The following is a 19,935-nucleotide window of genomic DNA, read 5'->3' as shown; positions in this document are numbered from 1 at the left end:
CAATATAAGTTGTGTAGTATTTCTATAACCTAATTTCATTGACATAAATTTAGAAAACTTTTGTCTTATTCGACACAAGTTTTGTAGGAATTAAGTTACATTTAATTTTTCTATGACTTGTGGATTCTGAAATTAAATTTGGGACAATTTCAAATATATACAATAAACTAATTAGTTTACAATAAATATAATCATGTTTTACTTATATAAAAATAGCTAAAATCATAGAAAATATACAGTGACTATACAATATAGCTTGCCAATAGTCATAGAAAGTATACATTGATTATACAATATAGATTACTTATACATGAGCTATACACTAAATATACATTATGATAAACTCAAAAACTAAATATAGCTTGACTATACATGAAATATACACTGATTATACATGCCTATACAACGAATGATTATTTTTTTAGTAATTATTTTTGTCAAATAGTCATATGGCGTAATTATCCCATTAAATTTTTTACCTCTATTAACAAAAGTTTTGTCAAACTAAGTTATGCATTTTAGGACATAACTTATAGGTTTTGAACTAAGTTAGATGTCTCAGCTGAAACGTTTACTTCTGGGCTTTGGCCCAAGGACAAGCCCTAAACTCTACTGGTCCGAGGTGAGAGGACTTCAACAAAAAGTCCTAAATAAAAACAAAACCAATAAATAGCCCTACATGAAGATGGAAAATTGAAGACAAACCAAAAGAAAGAAAATCTTGTAGCTAACTTACCTTTGTTTTATTAATATAAAGACTACGATTATCCTCTTTAAACTAAGACTCCTACCTACTACCTACCACTTATCTCAGATAAACATTTTCTTTTGATAAAAATATTTAATGATCCCACATGAAAACTAAAAACTTCGTATTAGAATGTTCATAATTATTTAGCTTCAAAATAGAAAAAGTTCATAGCTACACCAATAAGAAAATCTTGTTTCTATATAAAATTACTTGTTTTTAAAAAATATAAAATAAGTTGCAGACTTGTAGTTATATTTTTCTTTATTTTAATTTTATTTTTATTTTCTAAACACAGGAAAATATCCTTTATATAATTAACAAAATAATGAACTATAATTTGAGATGTAGTAAAGATAATTAGTAGTCAGAGAACTAGTTACGTGAGAATAATAACCACTTTCTCCCTTTATGTCCACCGTCATGCGCTTTAATATTGTAAATAATATTAAAATGCTTTTCTTGCTACAACAGTTACAAATTATGGTAAGTTGACATGTGTTGGCATTTCTAGTTCTAGACTAGACTATGGTGAAATGAATGAACAGTGAAGGAGCTTGTAAAGTTAGTAAAGCTATGGCGAAGTGCTGAATATAGAAAGCTGATGAACTGATCTGTGGAAAACGAAGAGAAATTGAGGAAATAATGAATGAACATAATCTGTTGGACTGAAATTTTGAAGTATTTATGGCTAGGGTTAAGAACTATTGTTACACTTCGAAACCGGCTATTTGGATCTGGTTAATCTCTGCACTTACCTTTTATGTTCTCTTCCTTATGGCTACTCGCAATTCTCCAGGTAATAGTAACGTAGATTTATATATATATTCATTCATCAAGTTGTTTCCTATTTGTTTTTTTGTACACATTTTTTTGCTTTGGTTGTTGTGAAATCAGATTTCTCCATGTTTATATTGTTGAAGTAATTAATTCTGTAGATTATATTTAAATTTATTCTGAAGTGTTTCTTCTGTATTACTTTATTTCTTTATCTGCTGTTTCCCCGATAATTTAGCTTCTTGTTATCCTTAATTAATTAGCTCAGATTGACTTTCCATATTTTTTTTGTGTGTATAAATGCACTTAATCTACTCCGGGATTTATATATAGTATATTATGATAGCTGAGTGAGACATACACTGTAATCGAAAAACAGCCAGACAGAGATATTGATACATCGAGATCTCAAATGCATGATTTTGGTAATTCTCTCTGTGTTAAGCCTGAAAGGTTTTTTATTCTTAATTATTTTTTAAAAAAAATGGTAGATTCTGACTTGTAATTGGGAGGATTTTGCTTGCTTTTGGTTTTCTTTCAGTTGCAAGAAATCGGAGTCAGTTAAGTTTATCACTCTGCTAGTTATGTTTAAACTGTTAATCTATGTGAAAGTTGAGGCTTTAATCTGGGTAAAACTCTTAATCTAGATGAAAGTTGAGGCTGTGATGTTTCTCTTAATTTCTCGTTAGACGTGTTTTCTTTATTGTTGTTAATTTTGATAAGTGGTTTTGATGGAGGAACATTCATTTCCATATATCAGTGATGTTACATTTAAATGTTGTGTCATTTAGAATCTCCTGTACTGAATCAGACTCCAGAATTAAAGGTTCTGTCTCCCTTTTTAAAAGAATGATGTTTGCAACATCTAATTCTGGTTTTCTTTACATGTAATCCGGAAGATAATAAATCATCATCTTGGGAACTAATGTATGGAGAAACCATTTTGAATATCATAGCTTGCTATGTGTTAGACACGCACAGAAAAAAAACCTATTCTGTTACTTGAATTGATAAGTAATTAAATGGTTGGAACAGAATGGTCTATCTCAAATGCGGAGCAGAGGTCTAGATTGTATGAAAAGATGGAGAAAGACTTGGAGGATCAAGGAGCTGTTTTCCTCAAACAGGGAGAAACTACTCAATCACTTTCCCTGTCAGATCTGTTTATTCTCAAAGAAGGAGTAGTCACTCCTGTACTCAAGGTTAATTTCACTTGTTAATCAACATTCATCCATATGCTTGTTTGTTGTGTCTAAACTGAAGGTGGTTAATTTCCTTTTGCGTATAGGCTGCAAACCCCCCTGTGCGAGCAAATGTTTTGTATCTCAACCCAGAGTATTCTGTCCCTATTGCGTAAGTTTTGCCTTTTGCCATTTGCGTTCTCTGGATAAAATCAGCCACAAAAATTCCTGTCTATCACTGAAGCAAAGTCAGTTACATTTAGTTAATCTTAAGAAAGCCAAATTTGCCTATTTTGAAGGACAATATTAGCTACTCTTAGAATTTTGTTCAATTATGTGAATTCTACTTTTCATATTGAACTTGGCATTCATATCTTCACACTTGTTCTCATCTGTTTTTGTAAAGGGAAGCTGTGAGATCTATATTCTCGCCACATTTTGATAAAGGTATGGTGTCTTTTTTATCGATTGATATTTGGAGGAATGAGTTAATACTTTTTTAAGCATCTCTCATTCTATTAATTCGGATGCTTATACACGTGTTGCTTAGCAATTTGGTTTCAGAACTCTAGTTTATATCACTTTAGCATGTTCCACGCTTCCCATCACATTACAGCTGTTCCTGCCTCTGAATCAGAGGTAAAAATACTTTTGGATGAAAAACTAGCTTAGTTTACGTCCTTTCTTATCATTGAACTGTTATGTTGATGATTCTGAGAGTGTTCAGTGTTTCCTCAGATTGAAGCTGAAGCAAATGCTGTTAGAGTTGTTTCTGAGTCAATCTGCCCGCTAAAAATTGCCCTAGACAGAGTGGTTCTGACATCAACTGGGGTGTTAGTAGGTTGTTGGCAGGTATTTTAATAAATTTCGATCTCTCCCCCTCCTTCTCTTAATCCATCTCTCTGGAGTATTTTAGCAAGTCTCTAAAAAGTAAATATTTAAGATAAGAATAATGCCCGAGCTTAACGCTACAGTTTTTGTTTTTTCCTCTATTCTGAATGTAGGCCATTCTTGAATATCATTTCAAGACACATTGATGTTTCAAGCTTTCTTAGGCAGTTGCGGGAAACTCTCTTTTGCTTATGGATATAATCTTGCACTCTATATTATATTACTTATGCTTGCAAATAGATGATTGGGAACCTACATTACATTGATTTTTCATCAGCATCGATATCTGTGTTGGTATGCCCTGGCTATGGCTGTCTTGTATTTTTCAAAATATGCTTGAAGTTAGCATGGACATTTGCACGGTCCCATCCCGGATAACACCCACACCCTTATTGTTGTACACCATGTATGCGTCCATGTAACATAATTAGGGACTTCAGAATATTAATGTATAAGCTGAACTTCAGGTCTACTTTTCCAACTGGTAGTATAGTATTGTATGTAAAAGCAGTATTGTACCTATTATTTCATTATCAAGAGACACATGGTTACATTTGCAAGACATGCCTTACTTTAACGATGTTCAATATAAAGGATGTGAATTCCTGGGTGTATCTGGTGACATAAATGAGGCAGAGACTTTTTCTTTGTCCATGATCATGAACATCTTATCTGAATGACCATAGCAATGAGTTATCTATTAATTTATTTATGTTGTTTCTCTCCCCTTATGAATGGCTTATGATGGACTCAAATTACCACTCTACAAATGGTGCAACACCTTGCAATGGTCATCACATGTTGCAATCATTAAGTTAAAAAAATCATGGAGATATACGTTGGTGAAATTGTATTTTCTCCCTTTTTACACTTACATTTTATGTTTTCATTTGTAGGTGGACTCTGGAAGTGATCCAGTAACTATCAGACAAAAATTGAGAAATGCTCTCCCACATGCGCCTGTGAAGCAACTTGTGAGAGCTAAACAAACCTTTTCTGCTTTACATCTCGGTGAAGATGCTAATGTCTTTGCACTTCAACCACTTAGTGCTAATTAACTCACATATATTCTGAAAGCTGTAAATATAGTGTTGGCAGTAAAACCATTCTGAATTTTAATGATAATTAGCCATTGCTATTACATGATTCTTCCCCTCACGGTCCACCCCCTCTAGGTTTTAGGACTATTTTCTTTGATTTAAACTATTGTGTTCTCAAGATAGTACTGTAAAAATAATACATCAAAATTTCTAACATTTACTGACTACACTTCCTTGGTGCTGCAGTATGATGCTGTAATGCTTCATACATCATTTGCCAGGCTTCTTGGACACCCTGGCAGTTGGCCTGAGGTAGTTTAATACTAGCATCTTTGATCTGTTGCCTGCATTTTAAATCATCCATTGTTTTATTGATGTTTAATATGGAAATCACTCCTTAGTCCCCTGTGATACGTTGTTTTTGGTACTAAAAGGAAATAACACTGACTAACTACTAGCAGTTACAAAAAGTTAGGATGTTTAACACCTCGTCATAGTTCAAGGAAGAGTTAAAACATAAGGGGATGGGGAGAAACAATAAAATCTTGATAGAGATCAGTCCCACACTTCCAGTTTGCTACCCAGTGTTGGGCATTTTTCTATTGAGAGATAAGAACAGTTTTCATTTAACACGGGGAGATGAAGGAAAACAAAAACTACTAACTTGAACTTGCAAATAAGGTAATCAAGGGATTCATTAGCAAACCTGGTATTATTAGAATAAAATGGGTATAAAACCATTTGAGACCAAAGAATACCAGGGGAAAAGAATACAATTTGAAGGATTTTGTAGGTTCATTGATCAAGGTTTGACGAAGATAAATGATGCTTGTTTGAAAAAAAATCATTTGGAATCTTACAAGCTCGTCAAGAACATGACTGAGGGCGATTCAATTAAAGAGACTGTAACAATTTGTTGGGAAATCGCCCTCACAGTCCGAGCTCCAAATAAACTACACTTAGACTTGACATCGTTTCAACTAGAGCTCTTTCTTTCCTTGTAAAGTTTTATCATGAGTTTTCACTTGGTTAATTTTCATCCCCAAAAATAGTTACTTGATTAATTGAATGTTTTTCTTGTTCTTTCAACTTTCCTTTATCTTTCACAGGAAGCAAATAAGGTTTCAGAACTCCAATATCTCCATGACCTCGTGAATAGATTAAACAACAAAATCCGTGGCACTAAGGTAATATTTTTGGTTTTATCTAAATTAACCCTTATTGCATAGTAGTGAATGCACTGACCCCTCCCCCATATGATTTGCCCATGTTGGCCATGTCTGGAACTCATGATTCTTCTTTTGGAAGGAGTATGGGGTGCTTTCCATACACTTAAACATGTGTTAAAAGAGAAGGAAACAAATTGAAGCTTAAATCTCAAAATGGGATGCCATTTGCAAGACTTGATGCAATTTTGATTATGTGTGGCCTTGTTGTCTCCCACTTTTATAAAGAAGCCAATTTTGCTCTCCGTTATTTCACCTAAAAAAACCTCCAAAAGAGATAACACAGCTCCTTGGAGCATTTTTGGGAAGTGATGGAGGTGAACTGTTCAGGTGTAAAAGAAGTTGGAACGTTCTTTGTAAACCTTGATGAAGCAGTGGCTTGGGATTATATGACCTTGTAACATGGATTGTAGCTGGTTGCAAGTAAATGTGAAACATATGATCTAAACATCCCTCAAATAAAATTTACTCCGGATCAGATGGTGTGCACATAGAGCTTCTAGCCTTCTAAAGCATAGGAATTTGTTGTTGGCTGTTCATGCCATAGAAGTGTTCCTGGGCTTGGAAAATATGCTAAAACTTGGACCACAACCAAGTTATAGAAATTACCTAGTAAAGTCACGTTTCCTTTTTTTTTTATGACAATATAATCACTCCGGTTTGAAGGTTTACCCACAAAAGCACTCTAGCCCGAGAAGCTACATCTCTCTTTGGAAGATATGCCATGTCATTTTAAAATGCCTAGTTGGACCCTAATGTGTTAATCAAATTTAGAAAAAAGCTATCTTGCTTTGTTAATGTGTTGCTTTAGAATTTGATCGCTGATCTTCATTACATTTACTTCAAATGTTGCAGGCAACTGTTGGTGAGCTTTGGTATGTTGAGGAATATGACATATTAGCGCTTGCGTTGAATGGGAGAATGAAAGTTCGCAAGTTCCAGCTTGGCTGTTCAAAAGTGTGAATCAATCTATGAGAATAGACGATTGAACCTCTCACTGGTCCCTGTATGGCAAAGACGTTCACCTATGGATGGGATCATACGAATTCTGATGTACAGCTATATTCGCTTCCAATATGTATAAAGGAGCACTAAAAGTTGGATATTACACTGTATTGTTTGCTATTTGAACATTTCTGCACGATACTTGAAATTTATAAATAAAAGTTCGTTAAAATTATGTGGTAAACATTTTAAAAAGTGAGTCTTTGGTGTAGAAGTTAAGTTGGGATCGAATCTGTTCTTTTTATCTTACTTACCAATGACGTATGCTTTCCTCTAAGTTGATCATTGTTGCTCTTGACTCTCAAAGACACCAGTCGCACCACCTAAAAACCATTGTTACTCCACAAAATTTACCCCCAACTACACACAAAAAGAACAAACAATATTCTTACATAAAAATCACCCCCATTCAGACGATCTCTTTCACGCCTTCATCGTTACCATTTTCCTCGGTCAATATCTCACCTTCGCCAGAAGACCACCGCCCTCAACCACTATAACCCTATCTTGATCACCATAATATTGTTAGATGTTATAAATGATTTAGGAGTTGAATATTATGTACATGTATGTGTTTAGCATTAGAAGATTTATGTGGAGCTCGGACATCACTATGGGTGATATAAGAAGGATTGACGATAGAATTGTGTCGACTAATTTCTAATAGATGTGGGAATTCCCTGGGTGGTGCAATTGATTGTTGTTTGAAAGTCATTTGGACTGATTTCATGCTTGAGGCTAGTTATTTTGAGCTTGGAAAATAGAAATCTAGTCATTAAAGGTTTTGAGCGTGGAAGAAAATGATAATTGTTGCCGTAAAAAAAAGATATTATTTTTCAAATTTAGGAAAAAGTCTTAATTATTTCTCATAATTTAAGGGCTAAGGACAAATCCAATTTAATGACAAAAAGAAATCCTACTCTTAACTATTAACAAAAATGAAATCTCTTTGTAAAGTTGATAGGTAGAAATTGGACCTTTTGTCCTAAAAAAAAAAAAAATGAAAGGAGAAATAAAAAGGGATAAAGACAAGAGTTGGTTTAATGAGCCCGTTTGGATGAGCTTAAAAAAAATAATTTTTATGTATGAAGTGCTTTTAGAATTTTGAAGTGCTGAAAGTTATTTTTATAAATAAGCAATTGGGTGTTTGGATAAAAATGCTTAAATGAGGAAAATGATATGAATTTTAGGGTTAAAAGAATAAAAATGGCAGTTTGGGAATTTAGTTAAAATATAAGGGATATAAAAGTAATTTCCATGGTCAAAGAAAATGACTTTAAGCACTTAGAAAAAAAAAGATTAGGAATCCTAACTTTTTATTTTTGACTGACTTTAAAAACTTTATGGCTTAAAGTTAGCATTAGGTTAACACTATCAATAATTGGTGTGGATTTCAGCAAGGGAGTGGAGAGGCGTGTGTGAAGGTGAATAAAGATGACATGACATGAGCTAAAGGGCGAAGCGAGTGGAAATTGCAAGCATAAACGTGTAGGGCTTTGCTATTTGACAAAAAAACAATGCTCGCGTGGCACGCATCTCATGCGTTCCCCACTTGATTCTTCCCACCACCAGCTGCTCACCACACGCCCCTGCCCACCCACAACATATTAAAAAAAAAACATTCATCCTTATTCTTCTTCCTCCCCTAATTTCATTTTGCGACTCTCCTCTCACCATTCCATCCAGGTATAATTTTTCTCTCATATATTCTTTCTACCTGCTTCAATTTTTAGATTTAAGTTTCTTGCTCTTTTTAATGTATCCTTTTAATCTTTCTTATCTTTAAGCCCTATCTCTGTGATTTACTTCGTTTAGGATGTTAATTCTTTGGGGGTTTCGCTTTTACAAAATTTTATTAGGTTTTTGTTTGAATTTTAGTGCAGGAGAGAGGCGGAGCCGTAGAAGTCATGGGACTTCTTTTACAGAAGAATCGGGGACTAGATGCTCTTATCAATAAATAATTAATTAGTATATAAAAATGGGGATTAAATGCTGTTATTTCCAACCAAGCCTTCTGCTTCGCATGAATTGTACTTAATTTAAGAGTGCAACTTGTGTTCCTCTGTTTGATAGCAGAACATAAGAAATAGATGGCAAAGTAGTGATCAGCAATGAGAAATCTACTGAATAAATGAAGTATACCGTGTTAGTGCTAAAAAATTGTTGCTTCAAATGAATTTAGCTTGATTGTAACACCTTCGTTACGTTGCCCATCTAATTCTGAACAATAGTTCCTTATCTTTTGTTCCCTTTTCTCTTTTCCTCAGGACAGCCAATAGCGTTTCTCATCAAAGCATACAAGGTGGACTCATATAAGACATGGATACAGAAAATCCTGCTCCAACAGTTGAAAAGGATACCACAGATGCGGAGACATCATTAGATAGGTCAGTTCTTATAGATCATCCACTTTTTGTAGCCGGGATGTCATATCCTTTATTTACTTTTGAAATACGGGAATCTGCAATAAGCCTGTGGTCTCTTTTTAAAAAAAAAACTTAATACTGTGATTATTATTTTTGATAAAGTAAGTGGTATTAATAAAAGGAATCAAGAAGACCAAGAATTACAAGATGTGGCATTTGAGCTTATAAAGATCTCTAGCTGACTATACAAACTATCTAAGCGAGAACTAATGAGTTAATGATGTCCTGAAGTTGTTTTGCATTAACAACAGGATACAAATTGGATCAACTAAACAAATTGACAATACACCTTGCCTTCAAAATACCTAAAGAAGTTGACTTCCCATCAAAATATTTCCTATTCCTCTCTAACCAAATACACAAAAAAATACAAGTAGGTATCATGATCTAGATCTTCTTGATGGCTTTGTCAACTCTCCATAGGCACCAGTTCTCATAAGCATCCTTAACTGAGAAGGGTGTGGCCAATTAAGACCAAAGAGTCAAAAAATATGTTCCATATTTTTGAGGCCACCTCACAATGCATATATATATATATATATATATATATATCCATGGACGGAGGAAAATTTATTCTGGACTGGGTGGGGGATCCTCTTTTCTTTCGATACTAGAGAAATCTCATGTGAGTTAGCTGGTATACTTGTCAGTTTGGTAGGGATCTTTTGTGGTTGATGACATGATACCAGCAAGTCTGCAACTATTTTTTCACAAGATAAACGCATCTTAAAAAGCCCAAAACCATACCTTGTACGTTTGTAGGCATTGTCTCGCCATAAGTTGGAAGGTACTATATGCTACTACTTTGCAGTTCAACTAGTAGATTTAGATGCTTAATTTTATGATGCCAAGGAATTGTTGCTTCTTATTTCCAAAATCTGTGATTTTCAGCAAGAATTGTAGTCCTTTCTGCAAGTCTTAACTTAGCAATAGGATCAGTTCCTCACTGACTAACTTGCAAAAGTTCCTCACAAAATTCAGGGAGTGTATTTCTGCCTCTTCGTTAATCTATTCTTATATCTTTGAATCCTCATAAAAGTTTCCAAATCTCAGGATGAATACAATAATAATTTGTGTACTCAACTCATGTATTCATTTTGACTTTGTTTTGACTTCTCTCTGCATCATCATCAGTGGCATATCTATACGATTACTGATTGTAAAGCTCTCTTGTTACAGCTCTCATCTTGTCAAGAAGATTCAGAAGAAAGTTCCAAAAAGAATTCACAAAGCTGAGAGAGAGAAAATGAAGAGAGAGCATCTGAATGAGCTTTTTCTTGGTTTGGCTGATGCTCTTGGTAATTTCTTGATTGCTTATAACTTACCCATGTTCACCTCAGACAAATCCTGGAAGTGGCTCCTCTAGTGTACATTTTCAGTAAAGAGATTGCTAATTTATTAGACATGGGTGCCTTATTGGTGCAGAACTATCTGAGCAGATGAATGGAAAAGCCTCTGTATTGAGTGAAGCTGCTCGATTTGTAAAGGACATGCTTTCTCAGATCAAGCATCTAAGGACAGAAAATACAACTTTGCTGTCTGAATCTCAATATGTAAGTGTCCTAATTTCTGGGAATTTTGCCAGCTTGGAGATGCTACCCATTTTTTTCTCTTTTTTATGTCCTTTGAAGTTTGAATCTGGATTCACATAGAACATTGTGCCCCCATTCGGACATGGTATATACACTATATAGGATGAGGCCGAAACTATGAAGAGTTACACCCCCTTGAAATGAGTCGGCCTTCTAATTATCTAATGTGGGCTCTCCATTCGGCCAATCGATCTCTGCTTGATTGGCCGTGACTGCATGGTCTAACTCAAGGAAGATTACCAAAAAATGATGTAATAATACGATGGTGGGATTCATTTTTTATGAATGATTGATTTTTCCCTTCATTCCTCATCCAGGATGTTGGATCCACTCAGTTGTAGTCTATGCATTACAGCTTCTCATATATTCTGCTGTTATTCTTTTCTAGTTCGGCAGTCACTAAACCTGTCTTATTGACAGCTGAGTGTGGAGAAAAAGGAGCTTGAGGATGAAAATACAGTTCTAGAGGCTGAAATTAGCAAACTGCAGAGTGAGGTCAAAGCAAGGGAAGCTGAGACTAATCTTGACCTAAATCTAGCTCCTCCTGAAAGTCAGCACACAGAGTTTGCCTCACAAACTAACTATATGAGATTGCCTGCTTCGGAGCATGCATTTCAGCAGTCACAGATTATGAACCCTGTTTACGTCTTTCCCTTAAGTTCTAATCCTCAGGCTTATCCAGCGCCTGATGCTGCAGATTCCATGGCTATGCCCACATCAACTGTGAAGAAACCACAGCCCAGATATCCCACTCCAACTGATATGTGGCCATCCCAAATCCTTGAAAAGCAGCCTCAGTTATTGCGACAGGAGGTTCAAGATGGTGCATAATAATAGTAGTTTAGAAGAAACGAGACATTCATTCATAGGGAATGGCATGTATAATTAATTAGGTAATGTAGATTTAGACGACAAGCAGCAGCAGATTCAGCAATACTTTCGACTTGCAGCTCTCCATAGTATATAACCTTTTTCTTTGTATTTTGATCAACAATAACCTAGTTTTGTCTGTCGAGTGTAGAGGTAGTATCAGTTGGGAGCAACCATACCATAGCAGTGTTCGATACAGAATATGTTGGTAAGCAAAACCTGCAAGTAGGCGCTAGACGTGATATTTACGGATTTTGATGTTGAACTCTTAGAATGTTCTTGCTGTTGAGGTCATTTTCGAGCTCTGGGTTTCTCTAAGGTGGCCAAAATAAGTCCTAGTCCATTCTATTTTGACAAGGTAGGAGACAGAGAAGTGATTTTAGTATCATTATTTTATCGTAGAAATCTTGAGAAAATGACAGAAACGGTGTCTTGTGTTTGGGAGTAGGTTTGAAATAGTCACTTCGATATATTTTTGTACAGTAATTTGGTCCAATAATTTAATTTATGAAAAGTGATTTCAGTTTTCGTGAAATATTTAACAAGTGTTAGCTATTAAATTAAATAGAAATTGAGGGGAAACAACAGTTGTTTCACAAATTAGAGCTATTGAATATTTGATAGAGATAAAATATGCCCACTTTTGATAGTATAAACTATTAAAATTAACAATTACATATACAATATAATTTCAAAAGTGAGGTTTAAAAGAATAAAATATGCACAAATTTTATTCCTATTTTAATAGATATATTTTTTTAAATTTTAGAAAAAATATATTTTAGGAATTATTTTAAACCTACCCAAAATAAGAAATTATTTTTCTCATTTGAGATCTTGCACTCACTTTTTTTTTTTAAGTTGGGATTTCACTAGAACCTACTAGAAAATGGCCTTTTGTGTAAAAAGTAGAATGGGTACTAGGAAGTAGGAAGGGACAAATACAAGTCCCGGAAAGTTTGGTTGAGTTGTTGGACGGTCTCACGTATCCTTGCTATTCATTATCAATTTTTTATTCAGCCAACTCATCTCGAGGTGTTTGCTTCCAAAAAATTGAACAAAAGTTTTAGCTAAATTTTCTTTCACTTTTTGAAAGAATTATGTTTTAATCAGACGATAAGAAATATTTCCGTATCACTTTGCAAAAAACACTGAATTTTTTTTCATGGTGATTGGATGAAAAATAATTCTTGTGAAATTGGAAAAAACAATAATCCAACAAAGGCTACCTAACTTGTGAAATTGGAAAAAACAATAATCCAACAAAGGCTACCTAATGAGTTATAACGAAGTTGATTTTTCTGTGTACCCATTCGGCCGTTCCCACTGGCCACTTGTTCAATAATTTTTGAGTCATTGTTAAAAATAATTGAATTGTTCAAAATTTAAGATAAATGTTTAAATTTTTTTTCATATTTGTTCTTTCATTTATTGAAGTTTTATATTTTCTAGGAGATAAACTACACTACTTACGAAGTTATATTTATGATTTTACAAAGGACAATAGTGAAAAATATGTTTAAAATTATGTCCTTGAATGTTTTTCTTAATATGTGTGCATTGCCTCACAAATTCACTTAATATGGAATGGAGGGAGTAACTTTTAAGTTTTAACCTTAGTATTTCTCTAGCTTCTAGACTATATAAAATCGAGAAAATTATGCGGATAAACAAACATATACTAATTAATTAGCTAACATAGTTATAGTTTTAATTAATTATGGCTCGCGGAAAACATCTATTAGTAATTACAGTTTGAGTTTTGTATAATTCGCGTGATTATACAAATGCTGTGTGCTAATACAGTTAGAGTTTTGTATAATTCGTTACACGAATCGAATTATATAGCGAAATATACAAACACTCAAATTGAATAGCGAATTATACAAACGTTGTGAATGAATTGTACAGTGAAATATACAAACGTTATACAAAAACTGATAATTGTATAGCGAATTATACAAATGTATACAAACAATGCGTGAATTATACAAATACTACTATAATTATAGCTACAAATTGTAATTAGTAAATTATAGCTATAAAACATAATCAATATATTTTTAACTGACTATATACGAAAATTCCCCTCTAAAATTTAGTTACCAGAAGTTAGTCTGTTCGGCTTTTTTTTTTTGAGTAAAGAATTATTTTTGCATCAACTTTCTTTTGCTAAGTAATTACCGAAGTCGTCTTAGTGAGATTAGTCTTAAAAAACTCAGTTGAGTGAATTCAAATAGACTCCAGTACTCCTTTCTGTTCTTTTCCTTTGTTTAATTATTTATTGTTTCCTTGTGTTTTAAATTTGACGTAATTTTTTTTCCTGATTGAAAGTTTTTAATTAACTTAGTTCTTTTTCCTGATTGAAAGTTTTTAATTAACTTAATTCCAGATTAAATGTGAAAAGGGAAACGTGGAGAAGCAAGAGGCAAAATAATTGCACCAACAGATAGAGCCAAAGCTACACTGATACTATTTAGCTTTCAACTTTATGGTATTGTGGAGATAGTTTTTCCCCTCTTTATTTTTTCTTTCTTTTTCCTAGTGGAAATAATTTTTCTCTGGACATGGACATATAATGTTGCAATCATGGTTTTAACTGAAAATGATATTTAGTAAAGCAGATTCACTATAATGAAATTTACTTTAATTAGTTGATTTATAACCGAACAAATATTTAATACTTATTTTGAACCACAAAATCTAAATTCAACAAATAATATTTAATTTGTATAAAAATAAAAATGTCCATTTAATAAATAAATTAAAACAAAATATTTACTTCAAAATCTATCAGGAAATTAGTCGGCGGCACAGAAGCATAAGGAAGTGCTATAATAGAAAATAGAAACACACTTAGCTGATTTATTTTGTTTCTTTTCGAATATAAACGACAGGAAAGAAGTCTCTGTAACTTTACTCTTCTCTGAACACACAAAGCAATAAGTCTCCACTCACCACCCAAATCTACACTCATCTTCTCCTTCTTCTTCTGCAGACACTGCTACAACAACTACTGCAAATCTCAGACTAACAACTCTTAGTTTTAGTAATTTTGGAGTTTCAGTAAAATGGGAGGATCTGGAGGAGGTATAGGAAGTTTACTCAAGGTCATAATCAGCAACTTTGATGTTCTTGCTGGGTATGTCTTCGTCCTCAATCTTCTCATCCTACTCCTTTTTCTTAGTATTTCTGTTTTGTTTTTTTTCTAGTTTAATTCATAGATAATGGAGACCCATTTAGGAGCAATTTGTTATTGTGAGGCTAATTTTTGTTTTTGTCTTGTGCGTTTGAACTTGCAGGCCGGTGGTTAGTTTGGTGTATCCTTTGTAAGTGGGTTTTAACTTGGTGATTTTTTTTTTCCCTTACGGCCTCATCATATAAAGGTACTGGTTTTTGGGTTATTTGACAGGTATGCCTCAATTAGGGCTATTGAGACCAAATCCCCTGTAGATGATCAGCAATGGCTTACATACTGGATTTTGTACTCCATGATTACACTCTTTGAGCTGACGTTTGCCAAGCTTATTGAATGGTAATTTTCCTCAGGTCGAGATTTGTGTATTCTTTTCGGTTATCGTTTTTCGAATTCTATGAGAAGGAGAAATAATTGTCTCTATATCACTTGTTGACGGAGCAGTTCTGTAGTTGTCCTTTTGGGGATTTGTGTTCTCCATGGGTATTTCAATTATTAAGTTTGCTTTTCCTTAGGTCTGGATGGAATGGAAGTAATAAATAGATGATGGTTATGAATAACCTTTTTTTTTTTTTAACTTTTCTTAATCATGAAGCCTTTGAACATTGGTTTCATTACCAAATCTAATTCAGTTCCATCCTAGTGTCTAAATAGTTGTTAACTTGTTATAGAAAAATGCAGAGACTTGGAATTACTTTATACTTTTATGTGATGATGTGACGACGACTTTAAGTTTTACTAACTTGGTAGTTAGAGACTTATCACTACGTGATTTCTTCCTAACTGTCCAAGCCTGTAAGAGGTAGTGAGTTTCCGTGGAATTAGTGTGCATGCAAACTGGCCCTCACACCATGGTAATTAAAAACAAAGTAAAAGTTTGGTGTCGTAGATTGTTGAACAAGTGATGAGTGTTGACAGTACCATCTAAGAAAGAGAAAGATATTGCAGTTTGCTATCAGAAGGAATAGAAATTGTTAAGTCCTCATCCTTTAACAAACCATAATCAGAGAAAAAAAAGGGGACTCAAAGTGATAATGCTTGAAACATTGTTAGGCCAGGTGGAAAATGATTCTGATGGTTAAGTAAATGTTCCTCTGAAATCATATACAGTGACATCTTGAAGCAACTGTCATGATTGACAATAGTTTTGAGGACAAATTACACCCAGTGGCCATTTGGCCAAAGTAATTACCAAAAAAATGGTCATTCGCTGTATAGGCATGTATAGTCAGTGTATATTTCATGTATAGTCAAGTTATTTTCAGTTTTTGAGTATATCATAATGTATATTCAGTGTATAGCTGATGTATAAGTAATTTATATTTTATAGCAAGTGTATAGTCACTGTATATTTCCTATGATTTTAGCTATTTTTTATGTAAATAAAATATGGCTATATTTGTTGTAAACTAATTAGTTTATTGTATATATTTGAAATTGTCCCTAGTTTTGAATTATTACCAAGTGGGTTAGCTCTCATATAGTGGAGTCTTCACCAGTATATTTGAAGCAAGATCAGTGATCTTAATAACTATCTGTTTGACATTTCCTTGTGAATATGGTTTTATAAGAAACATAATTGCCATGATAAATGCAAACATGAGCTGGTGGTGGTGTAGTTGACCTTACCTTGGTTGAAAATGATGTGTTTGAGCACAAGGTACTTTCATATTGAGGTAAGGTTAGAAGCACCCCCTTCGCCCTCACCCCTTCTTCATTTTAACTATGGGTCATGTTTCTCGTCATATTTGTCCTTTTTTTCGGAACTCGTCATATTTTCTGATGAAGCACTTTGAACACTGGAATGGAAAAGAGAGCAAAATGGTTCCAGTATGACTTAGGAGTAATACTTAGTTGGAAAGTTTTCCAACTGGATTGATAGAAACATGATTATCTGGCATAGCACATGAATCTCTTTTATATCAGTTCGCTTCTAGTGAGTTTTGGATGATCACTGAATCTGCTCCGAATTCCAGATCTGCATTCTCTTTTCATTATATGGTTTATTATTTACTTCTTATGTCAGGCTTCCTTTCTGGTCATATGCAAAACTGATCTCTACCTGCTGGTTGGTCATACCTTACTTCAATGGTGCCGCGTATGTGTATGAGCATTATATTAGGCCTTATATCGTCCAACGAAAAGCAGTTAACATCTGGTATGTGCCACGAAAGAAAGATGCCTTTAGTAAGCCAGATGACATCCTAACTGCTGCAGAGAAATATATACAAGAACATGGAACCCAAGCATTTGAGGAGATGATCCACAAGGTATGATAATCAGTTTGCTGTGTTAATTTATGTTTTGAGTAACTTCAGAGGAATACACAGAAGCCAAGTGACATTCTGAAATTGCAAAATTCATGTGTTCAAGGACTGGCTCATTTCAGTTTATTTCTCTGCAGGCTGAAGGAGAACGAAAGACCCATACCAGCAATTACGTATTTTATGATGACGACTACAGATACTGAACCTTGTACACTACATTTCTTTTTGTTTGGTTTCTGCTGCTCCAGTACTTAGGGAAGGAAGAGATGTATCTGCTGTTGTAAAGATGTGCCTTGAAACTGATGCTTGATCTTTCTCTGTGTGGAATACTTTCTGTTGTTTTATAGAGTTTTTCGCTATCCTCTAACCTATGTTATAAACTAATATTGCTCAACCTTGTCGAATCTTTTCTGCTGTTATAAAACTAATACTGCTCAACTAATATCTGCTGTTGTAAAGAGGTACCCTGAGTCTTTCTATTACTTTGATCACTTGCGAGGTCTGAGTGTACTCACAGTGATTTGCTTGCCTGACTTAACGCGAACTTTTAAAATACGGAACTCTCGAGTGCTGTATTGTACTCCCGCTTGACACAGGAAACTGAAAGTGTATTAGCAGTTGAATCTTTTAAATAATGCTGAATTCATCGGTGGCCTCTTAAAGTTGACACCAATTTTCACTTAAACACTTTAACTAGATTTTGTTCATTTTAGATATTTTATGTAAGGTTTTGTTGTGTCATTTTAACACCTTTTGCTTATATGGCATAGAGAGTGTAATACACTCGTTATGCTCGAGTGAAAAGTTTATTTAGTCAATTTTTAATTATTTTTTTCATCTTCTTCCCCATTTTCCAACCACCATTTTTTCAAGCTTAACTCCATCCATGGTGAATGTTTTAAAAATATAAGAAGAGATCTATTTCAAGATTTAAATATAAAAATAATTATGAGATTCTTTCTTGAAGGAATGTAATATTTGCATATGAGAATAGATTTGATTTTTGGTTCCTTCAGCTTTCCTAATACCCCTTTTTCTTTTCTTTTTCATGCCTCCTCCTTTATTGGCTTTCACATTTTGCTTCACTGTAAATGCTTTTTTTTTTCAGTTAATTTTGATGATTTCAATTCAATTTTGCTGCTTTGCTATTGGTTTGAAAGAATCCGAATCCATGGTTTAGCTTTGTTCAAATTTATTATTTTGTGAGGAATGATTTGATGGGTTGCTTCTATTTGAATTGATTCAAATTAAAATTTTATGCAAGAGTTTCAATTTCAAGATTTGATATTTTTACAAATATTATAAATATCAGATGATGTTATGTGTTTAAGTTGAAATTTTATGTCTTGTGAACTGGGTTAGGTATATGATTGAGAAGCTCAAGGGGGAAAAGGGGGGGGGGGGGGGTGCGTTTCTGCAAAATAGGTATTTTGGAGAAGAAGACAACTGCAAAATAAGTAGTTTTTTTAATTGGTTAATTTTTTTTTATGTGGGCAAAGATGCCATGTGTCATCGATCCATTGGCTACTTTTTGTTTTTCTCAAAATTAATTATTTAAGAATTATTTTATACCCAAATGACAAATGTCGTCATTTGTTTGTCACTTTACACGTCATTCGCTAGTGTAACACACTCTTTATATATTTTTGTTGATTGTAAAAAAGTGTCAAAATGACACAACAAAATCTGACATGAGGTGTCTAAAATGAAAATAACTTAATTGAGGTGTCTAAGTGAAAGTTGGCGCCAACTTTAAGGGTCACCAATGGGTTCAACCTTTAAATAATGGTCTTCAACTATTCTTTGTTACTCGATGATCCTTTGGCTAGTCGATCTATAGAGGTGTTGGGACCTTTAATCAGACAAGTTGCTAGCTTCACCAAGTTACTCGATGATTCTTTGAAGAACTTTTAATGTAAAAATAAGAAATAAAATATAGTTTGGGTTAATTATAAATTGGAGCATATGAAACTTCTTGTGGACCATAGGAAATTAAGCACCAATTGATTCGAGAAATAAAATAAACATAACTTCACTAAACAAACAATAGGTGAACAACATGATAAACTTTTTGGTAGACGTTGCAGATGGTTTACCAAAGCAGAGTGTTAGAAGAAGACAAAAAGGAGAGAGATAGGGGGCATTCCGAGAATTGAACTCGGGACCTCTCGCACCCTAAGCGAGAATCATACCACTAGACCAAATGCCCATCTTGTTAAAATTTCAATGAAAAATTATATCGAATAACTTTCCAGTTTGGACAATTTTTAAGTAAATAATTTTAAATTCATTAAAACCTTCAGCTTTTATCTCTCTGTCAAACTAACTTTTCAATCATTGCTTTGTATTTTATTCCATTATCATTGCTAAATTATACCAGTCAAAACAAAATATATTTAACTCTATGTTTGGCTAAATGCAATCATACATCATTATGAAATGAACGGAGTAGTTGTTATTCAACATCTTTTTACGAATTCTTCATCTAATTATTCCAACCTTGGAATTTAGTATGAAATATGTTAGTACTATTACACTGTGGAAATTATTACACGAAAGAGGGGGAGCTAAAGGCCGGCCTCCATAAGTAAAGAGAGGATAACATTTCTATTTCTTTTCACATAGTTCCTTTAGCCTAACAAATTGTTAGAGAGGTAAATACTCCTCTAGCCTAAGCTAATAGAAGAGAACAGTGTTAAAATTGATTGAAACATAA

General features: G+C 33.7%; 3 protein-coding genes and 1 non-coding gene across 6 annotated transcripts; 3 read left to right on the top strand and 1 right to left on the bottom strand.

Moving 5' to 3' along the window:
• Window positions 1-1,161: 1,161 nt before the first annotated feature.
• Window positions 1,162-7,043, top strand: LOC129894477 (uncharacterized). Its single transcript, XM_055970187.1, has 10 exons — window positions 1,162-1,547; window positions 2,561-2,727; window positions 2,814-2,878; window positions 3,113-3,153; window positions 3,257-3,345; window positions 3,445-3,558; window positions 4,494-4,571; window positions 4,884-4,949; window positions 5,747-5,824; window positions 6,719-7,043. Exons 1-10 carry the CDS (start codon window positions 1,436-1,438, stop codon window positions 6,824-6,826), a joined length of 918 nt encoding a protein of 305 aa, XP_055826162.1. The 5' UTR covers window positions 1,162-1,435; the 3' UTR covers window positions 6,827-7,043.
• A 1,237-nt stretch (window positions 7,044-8,280) lies between these two features.
• Window positions 8,281-12,274, top strand: LOC129895598 (transcription factor bHLH47). Of its 3 annotated transcripts, XM_055971326.1 has the most exons (6): window positions 8,359-8,554; window positions 8,747-9,013; window positions 9,136-9,255; window positions 10,474-10,592; window positions 10,720-10,847; window positions 11,307-12,274. In XM_055971326.1, exons 3-6 carry the CDS (start codon window positions 9,188-9,190, stop codon window positions 11,715-11,717), a joined length of 726 nt encoding a protein of 241 aa, XP_055827301.1. In that variant the 5' UTR covers window positions 8,359-8,554; window positions 8,747-9,013; window positions 9,136-9,187; the 3' UTR covers window positions 11,718-12,274. The 3 variants fall into 3 exon arrangements, with proteins under 3 accessions (XP_055827300.1, XP_055827301.1, XP_055827299.1); XM_055971325.1 differs by lacking the exon at window positions 8,747-9,013 and having other exon boundaries at window positions 8,281-8,554; XM_055971324.1 differs by lacking the exon at window positions 8,747-9,013 and having other exon boundaries at window positions 9,141-9,255.
• A 2,333-nt stretch (window positions 12,275-14,607) lies between these two features.
• LOC129895889 (HVA22-like protein a) lies at window positions 14,608-17,663 on the top strand. The gene is made up of 5 exons (XM_055971671.1): window positions 14,608-14,898; window positions 15,059-15,085; window positions 15,169-15,291; window positions 16,979-17,222; window positions 17,357-17,663. The coding sequence occupies exons 1-5, from the start codon at window positions 14,828-14,830 to the stop codon at window positions 17,420-17,422; spliced, it is 531 nt and encodes a 176-aa protein (XP_055827646.1). The 5' UTR covers window positions 14,608-14,827; the 3' UTR covers window positions 17,423-17,663.
• Window positions 17,664-19,356: 1,693 nt separating this feature from the next.
• Window positions 19,357-19,428, bottom strand: TRNAP-AGG (transfer RNA proline (anticodon AGG)). Its single transcript has one exon. It is a non-coding gene; the product is annotated as a tRNA-Pro (tRNA).
• Window positions 19,429-19,935: the final 507 nt, after the last annotated feature.

This window comes from Solanum dulcamara, chromosome 7 (assembly GCF_947179165.1).
Source record: "Solanum dulcamara chromosome 7, daSolDulc1.2, whole genome shotgun sequence".
NCBI lineage: Eukaryota > Viridiplantae > Streptophyta > Magnoliopsida > Solanales > Solanaceae > Solanum > Solanum dulcamara.
The sequence above is the reverse complement of the archived record's forward strand: the minus strand, read 5'-3'. Positions and strand labels throughout refer to the sequence as shown.

Excerpts from the sequence above, each read along its gene's own strand:
- LOC129894477 (XM_055970187.1), top strand. The coding sequence starts at position 1,436 with ATGGCTAGGGTTAAGAACTATTGTTACACTTCGAAACCGGCTATTTGG. Across the intron at positions 1,548-2,560 it reads GGCTACTCGCAATTCTCCAG|AATGGTCTATCTCAAATGCG; the intron begins GTAATAGTAACG and ends TGGTTGGAACAG. Across the intron at positions 2,728-2,813 it reads TAGTCACTCCTGTACTCAAG|GCTGCAAACCCCCCTGTGCG; the intron begins GTTAATTTCACT and ends TTTTGCGTATAG.
- LOC129895598 (XM_055971325.1), top strand. The coding sequence starts at position 9,188 with ATGGATACAGAAAATCCTGCTCCAACAGTTGAAAAGGATACCACAGAT. Across the intron at positions 9,256-10,473 it reads GCGGAGACATCATTAGATAG|CTCTCATCTTGTCAAGAAGA; the intron begins GTCAGTTCTTAT and ends CTCTTGTTACAG. Across the intron at positions 10,848-11,306 it reads TGCTGTCTGAATCTCAATAT|CTGAGTGTGGAGAAAAAGGA; the intron begins GTAAGTGTCCTA and ends TCTTATTGACAG.
- LOC129895889 (XM_055971671.1), top strand. The coding sequence starts at position 14,828 with ATGGGAGGATCTGGAGGAGGTATAGGAAGTTTACTCAAGGTCATAATC. Across the intron at positions 14,899-15,058 it reads AACTTTGATGTTCTTGCTGG|GCCGGTGGTTAGTTTGGTGT; the intron begins GTATGTCTTCGT and ends TTGAACTTGCAG. Across the intron at positions 15,292-16,978 it reads TTTGCCAAGCTTATTGAATG|GCTTCCTTTCTGGTCATATG; the intron begins GTAATTTTCCTC and ends TTCTTATGTCAG.